This window comes from Mytilus californianus, unplaced genomic scaffold (genome assembly GCF_021869535.1).
Source record: "Mytilus californianus isolate M0D057914Y unplaced genomic scaffold, xbMytCali1.0.p SCAF_7, whole genome shotgun sequence".
In the NCBI taxonomy this organism is placed as follows: Eukaryota; Metazoa; Mollusca; class Bivalvia; order Mytilida; family Mytilidae; genus Mytilus; species Mytilus californianus.
The window spans coordinates 110,369,314-110,392,646 of record NW_026262723.1 but is presented as its reverse complement, the minus strand read 5'-3'; the positions used below and the strand labels follow the sequence as shown (position 1 = coordinate 110,392,646).

Below are 23,333 nucleotides of genomic sequence, written 5' to 3'. Positions count from 1 at the left end.
GTCATGACACTAGTGACTAAGAACCAATCATAATCATTAATTTGTTTCCATCAACAAATAATTTATGCAATAACTAGTATTGTGTAAATATGGCAATAAATAGTATTGTGTAAATATGGCAATAAATAGTATTGTGTAAATATGACAATAAATAGTATTGTGTAAATATGGCAATAAATAGTATTGTGTAAATATGGCAATAAATAGTATTGTGTAAATATGGCAATAAATACTGTTTACTTCTAACAAAATATATTATCTTGCTTGTTTAAACTTCAGTCTTGCTTTATTAAAGTAAGTTGAGTATTGAATTTTCTGTTTTAAATATTGTGTGACAAGGTGCAGTTGAGGCCATGACACCTTCACCCTACAACACAACTGAATTTACTTCAAGGTAAGAAATGATCCCAATCTCTAAGATTTTAATCAAATAGTGCATGTAATTAAAGCTACCAACATGAAGAAAAAAATGAAAAAAAAAAACTTTATGTGATTTTTGAAGCTTACTTATTCATATAAACATCTATCTGACTTAAATGTATTGATTCCTTACATGCCTTAACTAATTAACTTACAAAACTAGTCACTTGTAAATATGGTGCTGGTTCTTTTTTCATATCAGGACTGGAACAATCTACTTCAGAAACATCTGCATCAGTATATATAGTAGCTTTCAATCCTCCATCAACTTCATCATTTAAACATTCTTCTTGAACACAACTGGTGGCAGTTGAACACAAATAACTTGCCTTAGATTCTATCTTGTCTGATTTAAAGCCTAAACATTCAACATTATTACTATTGTCTGCATCAGGGTTTAATAATATCACCTCTTCTGTTTCCAAACTTCCTGAATGATCTTCACATATTTCCTGAGAGAGATGATGTACATCACTGTCTGATGATATTGTCACACAGACTGATGACTGGGAATCTGTCTGGTCTTGTGAACTACTGATTCCTGATTCAGAATCTGTTTGAGTTAATTCCCTTTTCTCATGATTTACTATAAATGAGTTTTGAGATTCACATTGGTTGTCAGTGTTTTCAAGTAAAGATTTGTTTGTTTCAAATGTAACAGATAAGTCTTGGGAATCCTCGAGTTCTGTAGTGACAGTTGGTTTAGTTTCAATAAAAGATTCTTTCACTTCTGTATGGTTTGAAGTTTTTGATGCAATGACAAAAGAATCAAGTCTTCTCTCTAAAATAGAAATTTACAGTCAAGTTAAACTATAAATCTTTACTCTGATTTAGATGTAAGCCAAAAAATGCTATTTATAGACTCAACTATTCAATACTTTTGTTGATATAGTTCATAAGTGTTTCTTGTTTCTTGTTTTTTTACTTTTTACACGTTGTGACTTGGGTGGAGAGTTGTCGCATTGGAACTCATACCACATCTTCTTATTTATATATAACTGCCGAATTATGAACTTCCACTAATATAATGTGTTTGTTACACAATAATGAGATAAATCATGGCACCAAATCTGGTCTAATATCTAGATGTAACTGTTGATTGTTCTTTTTTGTTATTCTAGAAAAAAGAACATTTTCACTTAAATTATTTTTTGACCATATGAAATATTCTGCATGGTCCATTCCAGTGAATTTCTATATACACATTCATTTAAAAGAGCAATCAAGTATGGAAATTATGACAATTAAGAAACCATTGCCAGTATCTTCAATTTACTTAAGGGCATACAATACAGTTACAGGGGAGGTAATGACGTTGCTAATGTAAAATGTTATTTTCGCGACGTCAAACTGTGACATATCGCGAGAAAATGCATTTTTCTACTGTTTTTTATGCTTTAAACTGATTTAACTTGAAACGAGTACATGAATCCCTCTTTTTTAAAATGGCATTAGGTTTGATTACGTATGAAGATTATATGTACCAATTTGATTGAAAAAGTCAACATTAAATTTTTTTTTAATTTGATAAATATACCGCAAAAAAAGCCGTTTTTTTCCTAAAATCTTGAATCTTATATTTGTTAAAAATTAATTATTTCCAAAGAATTGTTGTACATATTAAAAGCATATTTAAGTAAAGAAGATTTTCATAATGTTTTTACAAAAATCTGCGTGTGTTTATCTGTTGAAATAAAAAAGTTAGGTGTGTCTATTCAAAGGATAGAAATGTCCAAAAAAACGAAATTTAGAGTAAAATGTCTAAAATTTAGACCCCTTTCATCTCTTAGTAGCACATGAAGGTATGTTTTTTTTTATTACATATTTGAATTGCTTTGGTGAAAAATAGCTTGTATGCAAATTTTCGTAAAAAATTCATCATGGGATTGAAACTGTATCGCATGCCAATAAAGGTTAAGTGTACAGAATTGAACAGTATTTCAGATTTTTATGACTTTTTTTTTATGCATTTAGAAGCTAAACTGCATTGGAATATCTATGAATCAATATACATGATATATGTCACATGTATGTAGCATTTGTTCATTTCCAGCATTCTAATATTTTCTTAAAACAGAAATTTTCAAAGCAATACCGTATCATTTTAAACAGAATTTTGCAGATGGAATTTCGAGAAATCAAACAATTTAAAAATGAAAGAAATATTTATGTGACAATTTTTTTGTAAATGCAATATGTTTTTGGATTAATTTAATAAACTTTTGACTGATTTTATCTCTGAAAGTGTAAGGGCTCCAACTTAGATTAATGTAAGAAATCTTGGTTATTTGACTTCCATTGTATAAAGGTAATATATACTCGTATGTAGGTAATATGTTGTTAACTTACGTTTACTTTGTTGCTCTTTCACAGGTGATATTGCACTTTCCTCATCTTTGGTGAAACTGCTACTAAATGTTCTCTTTAAATTATTAAATGCACTGCTTACTGAACACTTAAATAAGAAAAAAACATAAGTCTTTAATGATTGTCATCTTTCAAAAATATACAAATGTACACAAAGTGGATAAACCCTTATACAAAGTAATGAAATAACTGCAGGTATTTATGGCTATTTAGTTATTATTAAATGGTGAATAGTGCACTTTGTCCTTTGTCACTGTTTGTTTTGAAAAAACAAAACACCACATTTTAAACAACTTTGAAAAGCACACAAATGAATTACTACAATCTAATTAAAAACAGATCTCTCATCGCTCTCATTTTCTGATATGTCATGTGGGACATATAAAAAACGGGAGTGATGAGAGATCAGTTTTTAATTAGATTGGAATTACTAATTAGTTAACATGCAAGTAATTCTTTAATTCTCTTTTATAAACTTTACATATGTATCAAAAGGATGAAAGAAATAACCAAAAATATAACATGTGTTAATTAATTCTTGGTTATTACATTGTAGTTATACAATGTGGAATAAACTTTTATGAACATTTAACATAAGAGAACCTAGGGTACACAGTTTGAGTTTACAACTGACAGGCTGACAGTATCATCTTTGAAACTGTCTGCTAATTACCTTCTTTTAATTTTACAAGTTTAAGTTAACAAATTCTTAAATATAAACTGGATGAATAGTTCCAGTATTTCCAACTTATGACCCCCCTTTAATAAATGTACAGTTCGCTTGTGGGAGTACAACAGGAATTTTCAGTCAGTTCCATTTTTCTTTCTACAGTAATTAAAATTTGAACTCATACAATTTTATATTGGTAATAAACAAAGACATGTGATGTTGTTATATAAGGTTTTGCTTAGGGAAATAACAGAAATAATTCAGTTCAAAAACAAAATAAGAGCTGCAAAATGGAAGTATATGGTTGAGATTCTGAAAAAAGTATAAAAAATTTACAAATATCGGGTAAAAGAGGAGTTGTATCACAAAATTGGGTTCACTGAAATTATGCAATGGTAAAGTCCATAATTTGCTATAATTCAGATAAAACAACATATAGGAAGTGCACAATGACATCATATGTTGATGATTGTACTACATTTTTCAATTTGTATCAAAGAAAAGTGTATAGGAATGTGAACTGGTTTGGACGGACATGACAAAGTCCATCTCGTGCCAAAGTTTACCTCAAAATCATTTGGATAAAGAAAATAATTAGGAGGTGCAAAAGATCTTTATGTGAGTAAGATTCTGAGGAAACTACTTTTAAATTAACTTATCTATAAAATACTATGTATGTACCTTTGACAAAACTGGACTTTCATAATTTAACTCACTACTTTCCCTGAAAAAAAAATCAGAAAATAAATCAAATGTAAAGATTTTGAATCTGTCACTTATATGGGAGGTCAAATCTCCCTCTTTTACAAAAAAAGCCTTATTTTCAACCCCTTTCATCATTTGAGTTGTTTTGATAATATATCCATATTTGATGTATACTGCATTGCAAAAATTGTTCTTACTTATTTAGTAAAACGCCATCCCATCTGATCAAGAAAGTGGTTTACTAATTAAATTCATGTCAAGATAATTAAATTTCATCCTTGTATGCTTAAATATTAAAATACTTTGTATTTCAGTACACAATTTTGAATTAAAAAAGCTTATCCTAAATACCAGTACTCTTCCCCTTAGTGGAGCTAGAATGAGGGAGATCTCTCACTTTGTAGCTTCAAAAGGTTGGCAGGTATGTTGCTATATTATGAATTTATACCCAATATCTTCTTTTATTCACATTCTTAATCAGAACTGAGCTTAGTACACTATTAACAATAATACTTGTCCATTGGACACCATGCCCCACTTGCATCATCCCATTTTCAGTGAACTACAAAATGGGTTCAAAACCGTAATTTGGCATTAAATTTAAAATCATAATGAACATGTTTACCAAGCTTCAAGTTAGTGTGACCACAACTTCATGGAAACTATTTTATCGAAACTTTTACCTGATCTGGGACAAAAGAAAGGACAGATGCACAGACCAGAAAACATATTGCCCCCTTCTAAAAGGTGGGGCATAAAAATACTAACATTTACCACACATTAAAATCAATTTCTACTGTAAAAAATATTTCTTTTTCTTAAACATGCATCAAATTAATCATTTAACATCTCAAGATCTGTAAACCCTAGTCCAATACACCAATTTCAAGTTCCATAACTTTAATAGGACTGTCTTAAATTTTGCACATGTTGGCCTGAGGAAATATAAGACATCAAATGCTTTTTGATGTGAGCGAGAAAAATACAGAAAAACATTTTGCTTCTTTCAATGGTAGACAAACAGAAAGTTCCTGTTCTGTTCTACATATCCCGTTTATATTCACCATGTACTTACACATATACAGAATGATATAAATATATAAACTAGAGGCTCTCAAGAGCCTGTGTCGCTCACCTGATTCTACTTTGGTTTTGGAAATCATATAAAAATAGATTAAAATCATAACAGATATCCTAATAATGATTGAAGCCAAATTTGGTTTAATATTGGCCCCGTAATTTAATCAAAAGCATGAGACTTTTGTAAAGTTTACAGAAATTATCAATAAATTCATTGAAATTGTAGAAAATGACTTTATAAGGACAATGACAAATCAGCTAAAAAGTAACAACACTTGGTCAGCACCTCAAAAGAAACATTCATACCATGTTTGGTTTCAATCCATTAAGCAGTTTTCTAGAAGAAGACATTTGTATATATTTCCCGTAGGGTCATTTGTTAAACTAAGTTCCCCTTTGGCAGCCATCTTGGTTGATGGATTTGCTAAAAAGTAACAACACTTGGTCAGCACCTCATAAGGAACATTCATACCATGTTTGGTTTCATTCCATTCAGTGGTTCTTCAAAAGAAGACTTTTGTATGTATTTCACATAGGGTCCTTTGTATAACTAAGTTCCCCTCTGGCAGCCATCTTGGATGATTGATTGGCTACAAAGTAACAACACTTGGTCAGAACCTCATTAGCAACATTCATGCCATGTTTGGTTTCATTCCATTCTGTGGTTCTCTAAAAGAAAACATTTGTATGTATTTCCCATAGGGTCCTATGTTAATTTAAGTCACGCTGGCGAACATCTTGGATGATTGATCGCCTACAAAGTTACAACACTTGGTCAGCACCTCATAAGGAACATTCATGCCATGTTTTATTTCATTGCATTCAGTGGTTCTCTAAAAGAAAACATTTGTATGTATTGTCCATAGGGTCCTATGTTAAACAAAGTCCCCCTCTGGTGGCCATCTTGGATGATGGATCAGCTTCAAAGTAACAACACTTGGTCAGCACCTCATAAGGAACATTCATGCCATGTTCGATTTCATTCCATTCAGTGGTTCTCTAGAAGAAGTTCAAAATGTAAAAAGTTAACAACGATGACGGACGCCGGATGCCAAGTGATGAGAAAAGATCACTTGGCCCTTCGGGCCAGGTGAGCTAATAAACTGCTTCGCTGAGCGCAGCTAGAAACGCCCGCAGAGGTCCAACCCTGAACAGTTGGGGCAAAAATGGACACAATATTCAAGCTTGATTCAGGTCTGAATTTGGATTGTAATTAAATATTTGACATATTATAGGTTTCTGAATAAATGTAGTCAAAGAACCTGAAATTGGTTATATGAATTGAATTTTTATTCAATTAAAGATTTCTTGCTGTTGTGCAATACTTAGTAAATCTGTTGTCAGACTAGAAACAAATAAAGTTCAATTAATTCTCAATGTCATATCAGAAATTCATGAAAATAAAAAGGGAGCTTACATCAATAGATATAAACAATTCACCAAAGTTTCATGAGAATTGGTGACAGCATTTTTGAGTTATTGTCTGAAAACTGGAAAATCACCCCTTTTTTTAATGAATAAAACCCCATAACTCAGAAATGTAAAATGTAAAATTTATAAAATTCTAAAGGGAGCTTACATCAATACATACAAACAATTCCCCAAAGTCTCATAAGAATTGCTGAAAGCATTTTTGAGTTTTTGTCCGAAAACTGGAAAATTCCCCCTTTTTTTATAAATAAAACACTGTAACTCGGAAATGTAAAATCTAAAATTTATAAAAATCAAAAGGGAGCTCATGTCAATAGATATAAACAATTCATCACAATTTCTTGCAAGTTGGTGAAAGCATTCTTGACTTATTGTCCGAAAACTGAAAAATCCCCCTTTTTTTAATGAATAAAACCCCATAACATGGAAAAATAAAATCTAAATTTTATAAAAAATGAAAGGGAGCTCACGTCAATAGATATAAACAATTCACCAAAGTTTTATGCAAATTGGTTAAAGCATTTTTGAGTTAATGTCCGACATGTTGACAACGGACAGACGGACGGACTGACAGACGGACAACGGTATACCATAATACATCCAATAAACGGGCGTATAAAAATCATTTATCATATTTCACAAACTTAAAATGAAAACGTTTATATAATCTTTACACTTTATAATCCTACTTTTCAAAAAGATCCATTTTCAATTGGTGTTTATCATACAATCGGCCATATGTTTATGTACAAATCTGCAGATCAATCACATGTCAGATTTAAAATATGTGAAAGTGAACATTTTGATAACTTGAAGTACGATAAACTTCAAAGATTTCACATAAAAAGGTAAGATAACACCATTATATAACTGATTCCAGCTTTAGAAAGATTAGAAAGATCATGTCATAGGGAACATGTGTACTAAGTTTCAAGTTGACTTGACTTCAACTTCATCAAAAACTACCATGACCAAAAACTTTAACCTGAAGTGGGACAGACGGACGAACAAACGGACGGACGGATGGACTCACAGACCGAAAAACATAATGCCCCTAGGTGGGACATAAAAACAACTAGAGATTGGTCTATACTCCTTTTAAAAAAAAAATGAGTAGAAAAGTGTTTCTGTAGTTTAAGTAGATGTGGTGTAACTGTACAGCCAACCCTATGCAAGCTTTGGTACCATGCATATAACAACTAAAAAAAAACAACAAAAGTAACAAACTAAAAATAAAATTATGCAAATGATAGATTTTGTAAGCATGCAGTACCAGGGAATATAAATATATATTCTTTTATTATCATTCTACATATGTACAAACTCATAAAAAACACTCCCTTTAAAAAGAGATGCTTGAATTAAGGATGTATTCTTCTGATGTTTCAGTCTTGTTGAAATCGCGTTCGGGCATAATTTCCAAAACATGTGATACAAGTGGAAAATATTAATGGATTTAAAAAATATTATAATCAAACTAAACTCTGTGAAAAAAATTGTGTATTTACAATAAGTAGTTTTTGAGTAATAAAATTTTCAAATTTTATAACCAATCCAGTCAGTTTCATCAGCCAAAATGTTGAGAAAATGGGTGAGGGCTACAAAAAATGATTTTACCAAAAATATGTACATCCCATATCAATTTTGTCTTTTCAAAATTCTTTGATATGTATTTTTCCAATCATTTACAACAAATAAGTTGAAATTTTATGCTTTTTGTTCTAAAAAAAAAGAGAAAAATCCCAAATTTACAAATTTGACTGCATGGTCAATTTGACACAAAAAAGCAACAAAATTTTATAACACTTTCTAATATTAACACCAACCTATAGTTGTTTTTAAGTTAAATGATTTGATTTCAAAGCATAACATACAGATTGATTGTTATACATAAAATACCAAAATAAACAAAATTATAGCCATATCCAGGATTGGTTCAATTCAATCTTCTTAGTGTGTATGTTTTTCACTGATTGAGCTATAGCAGTACTTAAACAAATATACATGTATTTACACATTCCAAAACAGCATCCTTGATAACCTTTGGTTTTTAGTACAAGTTGACCTATAGCTTATATATATGTTACATTACATAGTATACAACTACACTTTTTACACCAAGATTTCATTAAATGTAATTGGATATCCTGCATTTATCATAACTGACCATAAAAGAAATACTCCCTCCTTTATAATTGAAATCTATCATTTTGCATTGACCATTACATCTTGGTGTTTATTCAACAGTCCCAATCAGCCTAATATGAGTGTATCTAATACATGTAGAAATAAGCGTTATCATATGTACTTCACATCAAGGTAGTATCATAAAATTACAGAAAACAATCACTATATCAAATACAGGTACTATTGATTAATGGTTGTTTGTCCAGTGGAAAATATTACATACAAACAGAGAAACAGTTTGGTAGGTTCTGCAAAGTGAATTGAGGATGAAGGACAGGAAATTTGATTGCCAATTGAAAATGAGAATTTGTTTGATAGAGGCAGAAACTTAACATGCAACAGGCCACCTACAAAGTCCTCTGGGAGTTGTTTCAAGGGTTCCTTTACATGCTAGAATTATGAAACTCTCTCTACACATGGTATCATATTAAAAGTCCATATCCAAATGGAGGTGGCTGCTTTTTATACATCAAAACAGAACTGAACACCCTCCATTTTTAAAGGTTCAATCAGTTACAAATGCTTCTACGTATCTTTGTTTTTTAAGTCAAGCTTTACGATTTTGTACTTGAATAAAATTGAGAATGGAAATGGGGAATGTATCAAAGAGACAACAACCCGACTAAAGAAAAGACAACAGCAGAAGGTCACCAACAGGTCTTCAATGCAGCGAGAAATTAACGCATCCGGAGGCGTCCTTCAGCTGGCCCCTAAACAAATATATATACTAGTTCAGTGATAATGAACGGATGACTTCATTTGAAAAAAAATCACTTTAAAAAAACTCCAAGTACATATTTGAAAAAGCCTAGTTTCTTAAATATAAATAATGTACTGATTGACTATTGAATTGTTTTAAATCTAACATGATTTATTGTATATCAGTACATTTATTTGTAATAGCCATATGTTTCAAATATCTTTAAATAAAATAGCAAACCTTCTTCACTTTTACGCTCATTTTGAAATTCTTAGTTGTGATCGAAACATCGAAGTCATTAGTACTAGTAATCTGTACTATCTTGTGTTTGTCACTCATTAATGAAGTTTGTGGAAAATGTAAGTGTTATTGATATTTTCTTTAAGAGCTACAAATAAATAACTTTTATACTGTTGCAAATGCATTTTTTGAAATTAAATTTACAATTAAAACTAGATTCTCCAAGGAGCCTGTGTCGCTCACCTGATAATTTTTGTTTACAATTGATGCATGAAATAATGCAACCATTATACTTTTGCTTTAGTTTCAGAGAAAAACTGCATTTTACCACTATGTTCTATTTTTAGCCATGTCGGCCATGTTCGTTGGCAGGCGGGGGTCATCGAACACATTTTTTAAACTAGATACCCTAATGATGATTGTGGCCAAGTTTGGTTAAATTTGTCTCAGTAGTTACAGAGGAGAAGATTTTTGTAAAAGATTACAAACATTTAAGAAAAATTGTTAAAAATTGACTATAAAGGGCAATAACTCCTTAAGGGGTCAATTGACCATTTTGGTCATGTTGACTTATTTGTAGATCTTACTTTGCTGAACATTGCTGTTTACAGTTTATCTCTATCTATAATAATATTTAAGATAATAACCAATAAATTGCTTCGCCGAGCGCAGCTGGATACGATCGTAGAGGTCCAACCATGAACAGTTGGGGTAAAAATGGACACAATATTCGCGCTTGATACAGGTCTGAATTTGGATTGTAATTAAATATTTGACAAATAATAGGTTTCTGACACAGAATAACTGTAGTCAAAGAACTTAGAATTGGTTATATGATTTGAATTTATATACAATTTTTTGCTTTTGTGCAATACACTATGCTGTTGCGAATTGACCCCCCCCCCCAAAAAAAAAAAAAAAAAAAACCTACCCCCCTTTTTTTTGCTTTTATGCAATACACTATGCTGTTGCAAATTGACCCCCCCCCCCCCCCCCCAAAAAAAAAAAAAAACCTCCACTTTTTTTTGCAAAAAAAAAAATATATGAAGAAATATTCTTTTTAATTTATGAAATCTGAAAGGAGAAAAAATTGTCTCCGCCCCCTCACAATTTCTTTTTTACCCCCCCCCCAAATTTTTTTTCACCTCACCCCACCACCCCCCCCCCCCCTTTTTCCAAAAAAAACAAGCATTCTGAGAGTATTGCATGGCAATACATAGTCCCCTACCGGGTAAAAAATCCTTTTTACTGGAACAAAATGCTAACTTGTTCTATAACTTGTCATGGTGTAAACAAAAAGTAAATATCATGTCAATATCTTCAAGCATGACTAAAAACAGTGTAGAAAACTGATTATATGAGTGAAAAAAAACATTAGATATGATTAATAGTTCTCTAAAATTAGATATGATGTAATGCAGTGTATATCTATTTTCAAATTATAATCAAATATAATTAATAGTTCCAAATATTTTTTCTTTCATTTGTCACAAACTAATTATATAGATTTGTAACTTACCTATAAAATGTCAACAACTTTTATCTACACAATGTAATGTATTGAAATATATACATTAATAAAAATAGATTATTATCTAATTAAAGGATTTCTCTTCATAGTTTTTTTTTTATATGTATAGCATTCAGAAAATTAGTTTAAACTAAATAACAAACAAACAAACCTGCCAAAAAATTCTTCAAATAATTTAACAAAGAATGTCTTTTAAAAAATGAGTTATCTCCCTTTGTACAGAAATATGGTTTAACATAGTTCTCTAACATAAGATATGGTCCAGTGTTATGGTCCATAACTCTGGACTAAATCATCAGACCGGAACAAAATTCAAACTTGATCTATAACTTGTCATGATAAAACTATATACCAAATATCAAATCAATATCTTCAAGAATGAAGAAAAAAAAGTGTGGAAAGCTGATTTGCCGGACTGACGGATGGACAGACGGACAGATGGACAGACAGACAGACGGACGGAGTGCAAACCTAAAGTCCCCTAGGGGACTAAAAATTCTTTCCCTCAAGATATGGTCATAATCTCAATTCAGATTTCCAACGGAGTTTGCAACCATAATTACCCATTTAAATACATCATAAAAGTCTTAAAATAGAAAATGACATACATAATCATGGCTAAAATCAATATTCCTTAATCAGCAATTTTAAATAGTAACTTCTAAAATAAATTGACAGCTAATCACCTCAAGACAATACAATATTTCTTTATACATAATTTAAAAGCAGTGTAAGAGAGGTAATCCAAACATAACATTGTTTTTTTTTTAATTGTCCATTAACCAGGAAACCCTTGTTTTTCCCCCTTTTTTGCATTAATTCCTAAACGGTTTGAGCCATAACCCCCCAAAGCCAATCCTAACCATCCCTTTTTGGTATGGAAACTTGTGGTATAATTTCAGAGAGATCCATACACCGTTCCACAAGTTATTGTCTGGAAACTAGAAAATTGCTTAAATTTCAGAGATATAAGCCAAAATCTACATTTTACCCCTATGTTCTATTTTAAGCCGTTGCTATCTTGGTTGGTTGGCCTGGGTGTTCGGACACATTTTTTAAACAAGATACCCCTATGATGATTGTGGCCAAGTTTGGTTTAATTTGGCCTAGTAGTTTCAGAGGAGAAGATTTTTGTAAAAGTTAACGGACGACGACGACGACGGACGACGGGCGCCAAGTGATGAGAAAAACTCACATGGCCTTTCGGCCAGGTGAGCTAAAAACAGTATACTAAATAATAAGTTCTACCAAATGTTTTCAATATTGCAAACATAAACATCTTACCAAGATCAATAAACAGATTATTTTCAAGCTACAAACCTTTGTTTAAAGGGACTTGTTTTCACTGTGTTGCCTAGAGAGAAAAATAAAAGGTAGTATCATTCAAAATAACCTCTTTCCAAAGAGGATAGGAAATCCCTAACATTTACCATTCATTGTAACATTTTGTATCATTATGTGTACAGATTGGGTTGTACAAAAGATTTAAGCTGAAAAAAATACATTTATACTTTAATATCAAATTGATGTATAGGTGAATACATAGTTTAAGTATAAGTATGGATCAAGCATAATAAACCTATTTCCTAAATTTTCCTTTGTCCTGAACATGCACGAAATATTTGCCATTAGACAAAAAGCAAACAACAATTCATTAATCAAAATTTCCTACACTCTTGTATGCTAGCTATACAGTAATTTATTGTCTGTATGCCTTACTCAAAGACTGGAGATGTTATGTCTGATGTTAAATGGTGAAAATATAAGACTGTCGAGCTAGCAAACCAATATGTTATATATACATAAAAACTGCATCTTATAGAATTCTTAGAAATCTCTTTCAATTTTGTTGTGCAGTCTTATACAATATCACAAATTAAAGGTTCAACCCAACAATATCCATTTTGTTACCAAGACATTCATTTTTTATTCACTTGTCATTGTTCCAATTTATACCAGAAAATTTTTAATAATTGATATTAAATATTTAATAGCAGTTTTATTCATTTTTTTTAATTTCAAATTCTATTTTGACCATACTTACCCAGGATCTGTAATGTATTAACATTATATACAGATGATGTTGGTTCAAACATTTCTATCAAAGATGTCTGAAAAAATAAAACAGATTTGTAAACTCATCTACATGTAACTTGATGTTATAAAAATCTAGCTTTCAAATCAGTGTTGTAAATTTTATTTCATGATGTCATGTGACATTTGTCACCTGTATTGATACACATATAATCTACACATACTTACTATGAACATCAAGGGGTGACTAGGGGATAAATATATGGTTAAAAAGACCACCCTAGAAATAAAACATGCTAAAAAGGGGATCCAGTAGGCTGTGCATAATGTGTAAATATGCAGTCACATCTGTTCCAAATGCGGATGATAAATTTGATGTTTCATGTAGGAAGAGTGTCATGCTATTTGTGTTTTTAAAGAAACCTAGCAAAAGCTTTTCACATATCTTGCAGAAAATACCCATTTGATTTATTTTTAATGTTTTTGTCCCTAAAAATTCATCAAATATTGGCCACTGGGCATTAAGCATACAGCAACCAACCTAAACATACTTACTTTAATGACAGCTAATAAAATCTTTTCATTTTCTATAAAGACTTGTCTTTTATCAGGGGTCACATTCACATCAACTGATTCTGAAATTAATAAACTTTTATTAATGTTTGTCTTTATCAAAAACATTTTACAAGTCAAAGCTACAATAAATGCTTAATATTGCTTTGATCCATTTTCAAATATATCAAGTTTATTCTATTATTTTTTAAATCAAAAGAGCAGCTTCATCTGCATATATCATCCTATGAAACAGAGGGATGACACATTGAACCAATACTCTACATCAACTGTCTGCTACATCATACACTTTGTTTACTGGAAATGGCATGTGTTTATACCATCCATAACAAGTGAAACTGCGAGCACTGCTCACTGATGATACCCCCGCCCAAATATGCATTTGTTGTTGAGTGATGAATCTGAATCACACGTAAAGCTGACTTATATAAACCCTGAAACCAAATTTAAGAAACCTTACGATGTAGTTCCTGAGAAAGATGCGATGAAAAATATTCATGGGACCGATGGACGGACTGACAGATGGACGAACGGACGGACAGAGAGAGGTAAAACAGTATACCCTCACTTTTTTAAAGCGGGTGTATAATTAGATTTACAAATTCTTTATTTTCTATAACATTTCAAAAAATAAATGCATATTAATACAGAGAAACTGAGATTTTGCTTGTATTCTGATGGTAATCTTTGACATTATAGACTCTTTTATTTACTGTAAATTCAGAAATTATCGCCTTCATTTATCATTGCAATTTTTGAAGAATGGACAAAAAATCTGAGATTAATTATTGCGATTTCATGAAAATCTGCATACAGATATATGAGTCAGATAAAAAACTAGAGGCTCTAAAGAGCCTGTGTCGCTCACATTGGTCTATATGCATATTCAACAAAGGACACTCTCCATCATTGTAGACCAGAATAGAATTAATGACAAAAATCTTTTCTTTTTTTTTTCTTATATTGCTGATCATTGAAGTCTGTTCAGTTTCTCTCTATCTTATTTAGCCTTTGCTCCAAACACAAAAGAGGGTTAAAATCAAAGCGCGAAAGCGCTGTAAAGGCAGTTAATTACAGGTTGTGTGTATTTTTAGTCCAGTTATATCATTATCTTGCATAGTACAGTGTACTTATCAGAGGTGGCTTTCATTATTTAAGATTTAGAGTTCTCTAATGATATTGAACAAGTTTTATGAATGTCATATTCTGAGCACTATATGAAGGCGTTTGTTCTCACTTGTTTATGAACTTGTGCATTATGTCCAGTTTGTACCTTTTTTATCTATGTTTATAGTCAAATTAGTTATCAAAGGTACCAGGATTATAATTTAATACGCCAGACTCGCGTTTCGTCTACATAAGACTCATCAGTGACGCTCAGATCAAAATAGTTATAAAGCCAAACAAGTACAAAGTTGAAGAGCATTGAGAACCCAAAATTGTGCCAAATAAGTTTTGTAACAGGAAGTTTATAAAAATGACCATATAATTGATATTCAAATACTGTTTAAAATAGTTAGGCATTTTCTTTTTAGTAATAAGTAAATGTTATCAACTGTATTTTATTCAACTCTGCAAATGTGGTTTGTTACTAGTAAGTATGGATGATAGTTGTTTCATTGGCAATCATAACACATCTCCTTATTTATATAATGATCTATATTCAACGACCTCAGGTACAAAAAAAATGTATGTAACTAAACTGTGATGGGAAACCTTTGACTTCTTTCTTTTATATAAACTTTTGATTTGGTACCATAGAACTATGTAGAATAAATGTACATTGCAACATGTCAACTCTTTCAATGACAATACTTTTTTAGAAACTATAACTCCAAGCAAAATTATATTTCCAAGTTTAAAGTAATTTATGAATGAAAAAAGGAGTTCTTAATTAAGAAATCAACTGATTCGCTGAGCGCAGCTGGATACACCCGCAGAGGTCCAACCCTGAACAGTTGGGGCAAAAATAGACACAATATTCAAGCTTGATACAGGTCTGAATTTGGATTGTAATTAAATATTTGACATATTATAGTTTCTGAATAAATGTAGTCAAAGAACTTGAAATCGGTTATATGAATTGAATTTATATTCAATTAAAAATTTCTTGCTGTTGTGCAATAAACTGTGCTGTTGCGCAATACTTAATAAATCTGTTGCCAGACTATAAACAAATAAAGTTCAATTTCTTCTCAATGTCATATTTGAAATTTATGAAAATCTATAGGGAGATTACATCAATAGCTATAAATAATTCACCAAAGTTTCATGCGAACTGCTTAAAGCATTTTTGAGTTGTTGTCCAACAACAGTGCACACGCTGAAATGTCTCGCCTTCTTTACTAATCACTGATATTATGTTGATAGTCCTTAATATAAAGCTTTATTACAACTGTCACATAAACTTAACATTAACCAAGAAAACTAAACATTGACCAATGAACCATGAAAATGAGGTCAAGGTCAGATGAACCATGCCAGGCAGGCATGTACAGCTAACAATTCTTCCATACAACAAATATAGTTGACCTATTGCTTATAGTTTAAGAAAAACTGACCAAAACACAACTAGATACGCCCGCAGAGGTCCAACCCTGAACAGTTGGGGCAAAAATGGACACTATATTCAAGCTTGATTCAGGTCTGAATTTGGATTGTAATTAATATTTGACATATTATAGGTTTCTGAATAAATGTAGTCAAAGATCTTGAAATTGGTTATATGAATTGAATATGCAATTAAAGATTTCTTGCTGTTGTGCAATACTTAGTAAACCTGTTGTCAGACTATAAACAAATAAAGTTCAATTTATTCTCAATGTCATATTAGAAATTTATGAAAATAAAAAGGGAGCCTACAATAGATATAAACAATTCACCAAAGTTTCATGAGAATTGGTGACAGCATATTTGAGTTATTGTTCAAAAACTGGAAAATCACCCCTTTTTTTAATGAATAAAACGCCATAACTCAGAAATGTAAAATGTAAAATTTATAAAATTCTAAAGGGAGCTTATATCAATACATACAAACAATTCACCAAAGTTTCATAAGAATTGCTGAAAGTATTTTAGAGTTTTTGTCTGAAAACTGGAAAATCCCCCCTTTTTTTATGAATAAAACCCTGCAACTCGGAAACGTAAAATCTAAAATTTATAAAAATCAAAAGGGAGCTCATGTCAATAGATATAAACAATTCACCACAATTTCTTGCAAGTTGGTGAAAGCATTCTTGACTTCTTGTCCGAAAACTGGAAAATCCCCCTTTTTTTAATGAATAAAACCCCATAACTCGGAAACGTAAAATCTATATTTTATAAAAAATGAAAGGGAGCTCACGTCAATAGATATAAATAATTCACCAAAGTTTTATGCAAATTGGTAAAAGCATTTTTGATTTAATGTCCGACATGTTGACGACGGACAGATGGACAACGGTATACCATAATACGTCCCGTAAACGGGTGTATAAAAACTTAACAGAGCAATGAACTGTGAAAATGAGGTCAAGGTCAAATAAAACCTGCGTGACTGACATAAAGATCATAAAATATTTCCATACACCAAATATATTTGACCTATTGCATATAATATTATAAAAAAAGACCAAAACTCAAAATCTTAACTTTGACCACTGAACCATGAAAATGAGGTCAAGGTCAAATGACACCTGCCAGCTAGACATGTACATCTTACAATCATTCCATACACCAAATATAGTAGACCTATTGCATACAATATATAAAAACAGACCAAAACACAAAAACTTAACTATAACCACTGAACCATGAAAATGAGGTCAAGGTCAGATGACACCTGCCAGCTGGACATGTACACCTTACAGTCCTTCCATACACCGAATATACTTGACCTATTGCTTATAGTATCTGAGATATGGACTTGACCACCAAAACTTAACCTTGTTCACTGATCCATGAAATGAGGTCGAGGTCAAGTGAAAACGAGTGACCGGCATGAGGACCTTGCAAGGTACGCACATACCAAACATAGTTATCTACTACTTATAATAAGAGAGAATTTAACATTACAAAAAATGTTAACTTTTTTTTCAAGTAGTCACTGAACCATGAAAATGAGGTCAAGGACATTGGACATGTGGCTGATGGAAACTTCGTAACATGAGGCATCCATATACAAAGTATGAAGCATCCAGGTCTTCCACCTTCTAAAATATAAAGCTTTTAAGAAGTTAGCTAACGCTGCCGCCGCCACATCACTTTCCCTATGTCGAGCTTTCTGTGACAAAAGTCGCAGGCTCGACAAAAAACTGGAAAATCCCAATAAAACCCCATAACTCAGAAATGTAAAATCTAAAATTTATAAAATTCTAAAGGGAGCTTACGGATTGATAATTTAGTCTTAGATGCAAGATTTTTTTATCAGTTGTTAGTGGCTTTGAACTAGCTGTCAGTAACTGCGAGTACTCTCAGATCTGTACTTAAGTGTCTTTTTTTTTTTTTGGATGTGCAACTACCCGACCATGTCCACTTGTATTTGTATTTATCCATCTGATGAGTTAAGCCTCTTTCAACTGATTTTTATAGTTCGTTCTTATATTGTACTGTTACACCACTGTCCCAGGTTAGGGGGAAGGTTGGGATCCCGCTAACATGTTTAACCCCGACACATTCTGTATGTACATGTATGTGCCTGTCCCAAGTCAGGAGCCTGTAATTCAGTGGTTGTCGTTTGTTTATGTGTTGCATATTTGTTATATTCGTTCATTTTTTGTACATAAATTAGGCCATTAGTTTTCTTGTTTGAATTGTTTTACATTGTCATTTCGGGGCCTTTTATAGCTGACTGTGCGGTATGGGCTTTGCTCATTGTTGAAAGCCATACTGTGACCTATAGCTGTTAATTTCTGTGTCATTTGGTCTCTTGTGGAGAGTTATCTCATTGGCAATCATACCACATCTTCTTTTTTATATTTACATCAACAGATATAAACAAATCACCAAAGTCAAGGTGAGACAACAAAACTTAGTGGTAAGATCTCTGAAATTTTTTACACGGTACAAGTTTTTCTCATTGTTGGAGATTGTACGGTGACAGTAACACCTGTAACTGCTTAAACCCATTTCTTATGCACTTTAGTTCGATAAACTTACTGAATATCATACCACATCTCCTTATTTTTATATGCATTACAATTTACATGTGCATGTAATTATAAATATATATATATCAGAACAAAATTCATTGCGTCACTTTTATTTCTGCATCCTTTGGCACAATACAAGTTCTAAAATTACACAACATAAAACAACTAAATGTTATTTCAGATGAAAGTTTTGTTTCAGTTCCATTCATAGGATTTGTTAGAATTTTGTATGTTTTGCCAAGTCCAATAATTCGCTCTATGTGCACATGTTAATTGGAGACTTTTCTATCCCGTATAAGAGTTTTGGAACTAATTCTGTTTCATTTTTTGAAAAAAGTTAGCAAACAAATCTTGCACATTTAAACCTTTGTCTGCCATCACACTGTCACCTGGATGGCTGGATCACATAATTGAACTACATTTTGTATTCTACATCTTTCAACTATTTCATAGTCACTGGTAGAACCAACATATGCATTAGAGACATAGTTGACTAAACCACCAGGCGTCGAACATACATGTACAAGTATTTTCAGTGTTTCTGTTTTTATATGCCTGAGCTCTAGGAGCTTTAGTTTTATCACGGGATATTCTGTGCGGTCAATAATAATCCAAGTCGTAGGAAACTTTAATTTAAAGTTGGATGGCGAAAAATGCCTGACTAAACCACTAGATGGCCAAGTGTTAGCCTCACACCACTGTTTAGGCATAAAAACAATCCATGTATACACAATATTCTCAACACTAGATTCAATCTAGAATCTAGAAAGTTCAAAGTTGGTTGTATAATGCCTCAATTTCATTAAAGTCATAAAAAAACTGATTTTCAACTGACACCCTATCAATTTGAAAATATATGTATCTCAAACAATGTGCTGTTGGACCAAGTGTGGTCAAAACAAATAAAAATTTAGTATGCAACTCTAAACTGGTATAAAAATGCATGGCTGTGTCATGTGTCTTCATTTCAAAATTCTCTGCTTAAAACATAGACATTGATGGTGTTTGCGTAATTCCATCTTTGAAGCTCAACATTAGCTCAGCAGTTGGTGGTGGACAGTCATAAATCCTTTCTGTAGTATGAATGACTTCTTCAGGAAAACCAACTTTACAATCAAAACTTTCCTCTAGATTTCTACTACAATATTCATCAAGTTTAGTTCTTTTGTTTTCACAGGAAACTGCCCTGATTTTTCTTTTTGCGGACGATTCAGTCTCTTGCTTGGTCCAGGAAAATAGGCTGGGAATGGCAGTAGACTTAAGTCTCTGTATGGTGGGTTTGCGCCCTGAAAAAGGTTATAAAACATTAGTTTTTTGATAATTAAATGAACTTCCATTAGCAATGTATACTTTGTATTACCTGGCGAAATATTAACTAAGATTTATTCATTACAATCTGGATAAAACTATGTTTGCCTGATTCAATGTATGTTATGTAAATCCAAAGGACAAACAATGAGATACTTATGCAACAAACGTACATTGTTTGTACCTAAATAAATATAATATTGATGAGAGCATGTCATTGTTTTGTTCCTGTTAACATTGTCATTGATATTTTTCAAGAAAGTCTATGAGGCATAGCTTATGCATTCCTGTCATTACTACATTAGCATTATTACTGCTAAAATAATTCTCAGTATGATATACCTCTTGTAAGAAATCATTATAACTGTAGCAATCACCAAAAAATCTCAAACAGATCACATTGAATCGTAATCCAAAAAATTATGACGTCTTGAATTAACCACCCCCTTTTATTCTAAAACGATAATTGCGGTTGTAAACAGACTTTGGTTTATTCGCATGGCGATTACATATATAACTATATATTTCAAAAAGAAAATAGAGTTTTACCATGAACAGTTTCCTGCACGTAGTCTTTTTCAGTAAAATGTGCCTTGCAAACAACAGCTGATTGAGATGGACTCCACGATGAAATCGTGTTCTCGTCCAATCTGCGTTTGGGCCATGGTGTTGATCCAACTTTTCCTTCTTTTTAAGTCATTTGGAAATGCATGTCCTCCTCTTAAATGACATCCAGGTACACAACAACAAGTACTTGGCATCGTTAATTTAAAATGTAACTGAAATAGTTGCACAGTGCAGAAACCGGAAGTTGAGGAACAGGATCGGCTACCACGGCGCCACCTATTCAGGAACGATAATTTGCTACTTTATATAACTGCGAAATAACAATAACGTTAGACGGGTTCACGTGCATAAACAGAAATGCGCTTTAAATTGTATAATATAATTAATGTTCAGTCGACTCTTAATTATTATATCAACGACTGAAATGATTTATAAACATCTAGATAGCAGATAACACTCGAAATTAACCCAAGCTCTTTCCACACGGAATTCAAATAATTCTAGTTTGTCAATCGGTTAACTGCTTATAATGCAAAATACAAATATATCAAAAGTTTTTAAAACTAACAAAACACAATGATCGTTTCTCTATTTCCCAATGTAAATGAAAGGAAACAAAAAACATTTTATATCACAATAAGAAGAGGAGAGAATTCAACATTTACGGATCTACTTGGAGCCTAATGACCCCCCACGTAGATAAGTTGGATATCGCGGAAGGAAGGATTAACCCGGCAACTAGAAAGGCATTAAAGCACTGCCTTTAAAAAAACCTAATTTAAAGGCAATAACTCCTATAAAGAGTAACAGTCTACTAATTGTATCGTCAAAATTTGACTTGTTAGTAGGTCTTGTCTTGCTGATTATTTTTGATTATTGTAGTTTCTATCTAGCTATTATAATTTTTATCATATAAGGCATAACGCAAAAAAAATGGTAAAAATCCTCATTAAAGTGCAAAAAGATCTTGTCTTGCTGATCATTTTTGTTTATTTAAGTTTTGTTCCATCTATTATAAGTTTTAAGATATAAGACAAAAACGCAAAAACAATTGTACAAATCGTCATCAAAGGGCAATAACTATAATAAGAGGTCAACTGACGATTTCAACCATAAGACTTATTAGAAGAACTTGTCCTTCTGATCATTTTTGCTATTAAAAGTTTTGTTCTATATATTATAGTTTTCAAGATAATAAGCAAAAATGAAAAAAAATGGTAAAATTTGTCATTTAAGGGCAAAAACTCCTACAAGAAATCATCTGACAGTTTTCACGTATATGAACAATTGGTAGAGCTCAACATTCTAAACAATTTTGTCCTTTAAGATTACCTGTATTTATAACAGATATCAGAATAATAGACAAAACTTGCATTTTACCACATATGTTCTATTTTTAGCCACGTCGGCCATCTTTGTTGGCAGGCGGGGTCATTGAACACATTTTTTAAAGTAAATACCCTAATAATTATTGTGGCCAAGTTTGATTCTATTTGGACCAGTAGTTTCAGAGGAGAAGATTTTTGTAAAAGATTACAAAATTTACGAAAAATTGTTAAAAAGTTGACTATAATGGGCAATAACTCCTTAAGGGTTCAATTGACAATTTTGGTCATGCTGACTTATTTGTAAATCTTACTTTACTGAACATTATTGCTGTTCACAGTTTTCTCTATCTATAATAATATTCAAGATAATAACCAAAAAACTTTAAAATTTCCTTAAAATGATAAATTCAGGAGCAGCAACCCAACAACTAGTTGTCTGATTTGTCTGAAAATTTCAGGGCAGGTAGATCTTAATCTAATGAACATTTTTACCCAGTCAGATTTGCTCTAAATGCTTTAGCTTCAGAGATGTAAGCCAAAAACTGCATTTTACTCCTATGTTCTATTTTTAGCCATGTCGGCCATGTTGGTTGGCAGGCAGGGTCATCGGACACATTTTTTTAACTCGGTACCCCAATAATATTTGTGGCCAAGTTAAGATGAATATGTCTATGTAGTTTCAGAGGAGAAGATTTTTGTAAAAGATTACAAAAATTTACGAAAATTTGTTAAAAATTGACGATAAAGGGCAATAACTCCTTAAGGGGTCATTCAACAATTTTGGTCATGTTGACTTATTTGTAGATCTTACTTTGCTGAACATTATTGCTGTTTACATTTTATCTCTATCTATAATAATATTCAAGATAACCAAAAACTGCAAAATTTCCTTAAAATTAACAATTCAGGGGCAGCAACCCAACAAAGGGTTGTCTGATTTGTCTTAAAATTTCAGGGCAGATAGATCTTGACCTGATAAACAATTTTTACCATTTCAGATTTTCTCTAAATGCTTTGGTTTCAGAGATATATGCCAAAATCTACATTTTACCCCTATGTTCTA

General features: G+C 31.8%; 1 protein-coding gene across 1 annotated transcript in view; it reads right to left on the bottom strand.

Annotated features, from left to right (window-relative positions):
- Positions 1-23,333, bottom strand: part of LOC127710033 (mismatch repair endonuclease PMS2-like) — a 73,909-nt gene that overhangs the window by 27,239 nt on the left and 23,337 nt on the right. The window contains exons 11-16 of the mRNA XM_052215755.1: positions 13,921-14,000; positions 13,376-13,442; positions 12,652-12,685; positions 4,139-4,181; positions 2,770-2,875; positions 576-1,201 (exon numbers count right to left, since the gene is read on the bottom strand). Of these exons, the coding sequence (XP_052071715.1) occupies positions 576-1,201; positions 2,770-2,875; positions 4,139-4,181; positions 12,652-12,685; positions 13,376-13,442; positions 13,921-14,000 (956 nt within the window). The remainder of the gene's footprint in view (positions 1-575; positions 1,202-2,769; positions 2,876-4,138; positions 4,182-12,651; positions 12,686-13,375; positions 13,443-13,920; positions 14,001-23,333) is intronic.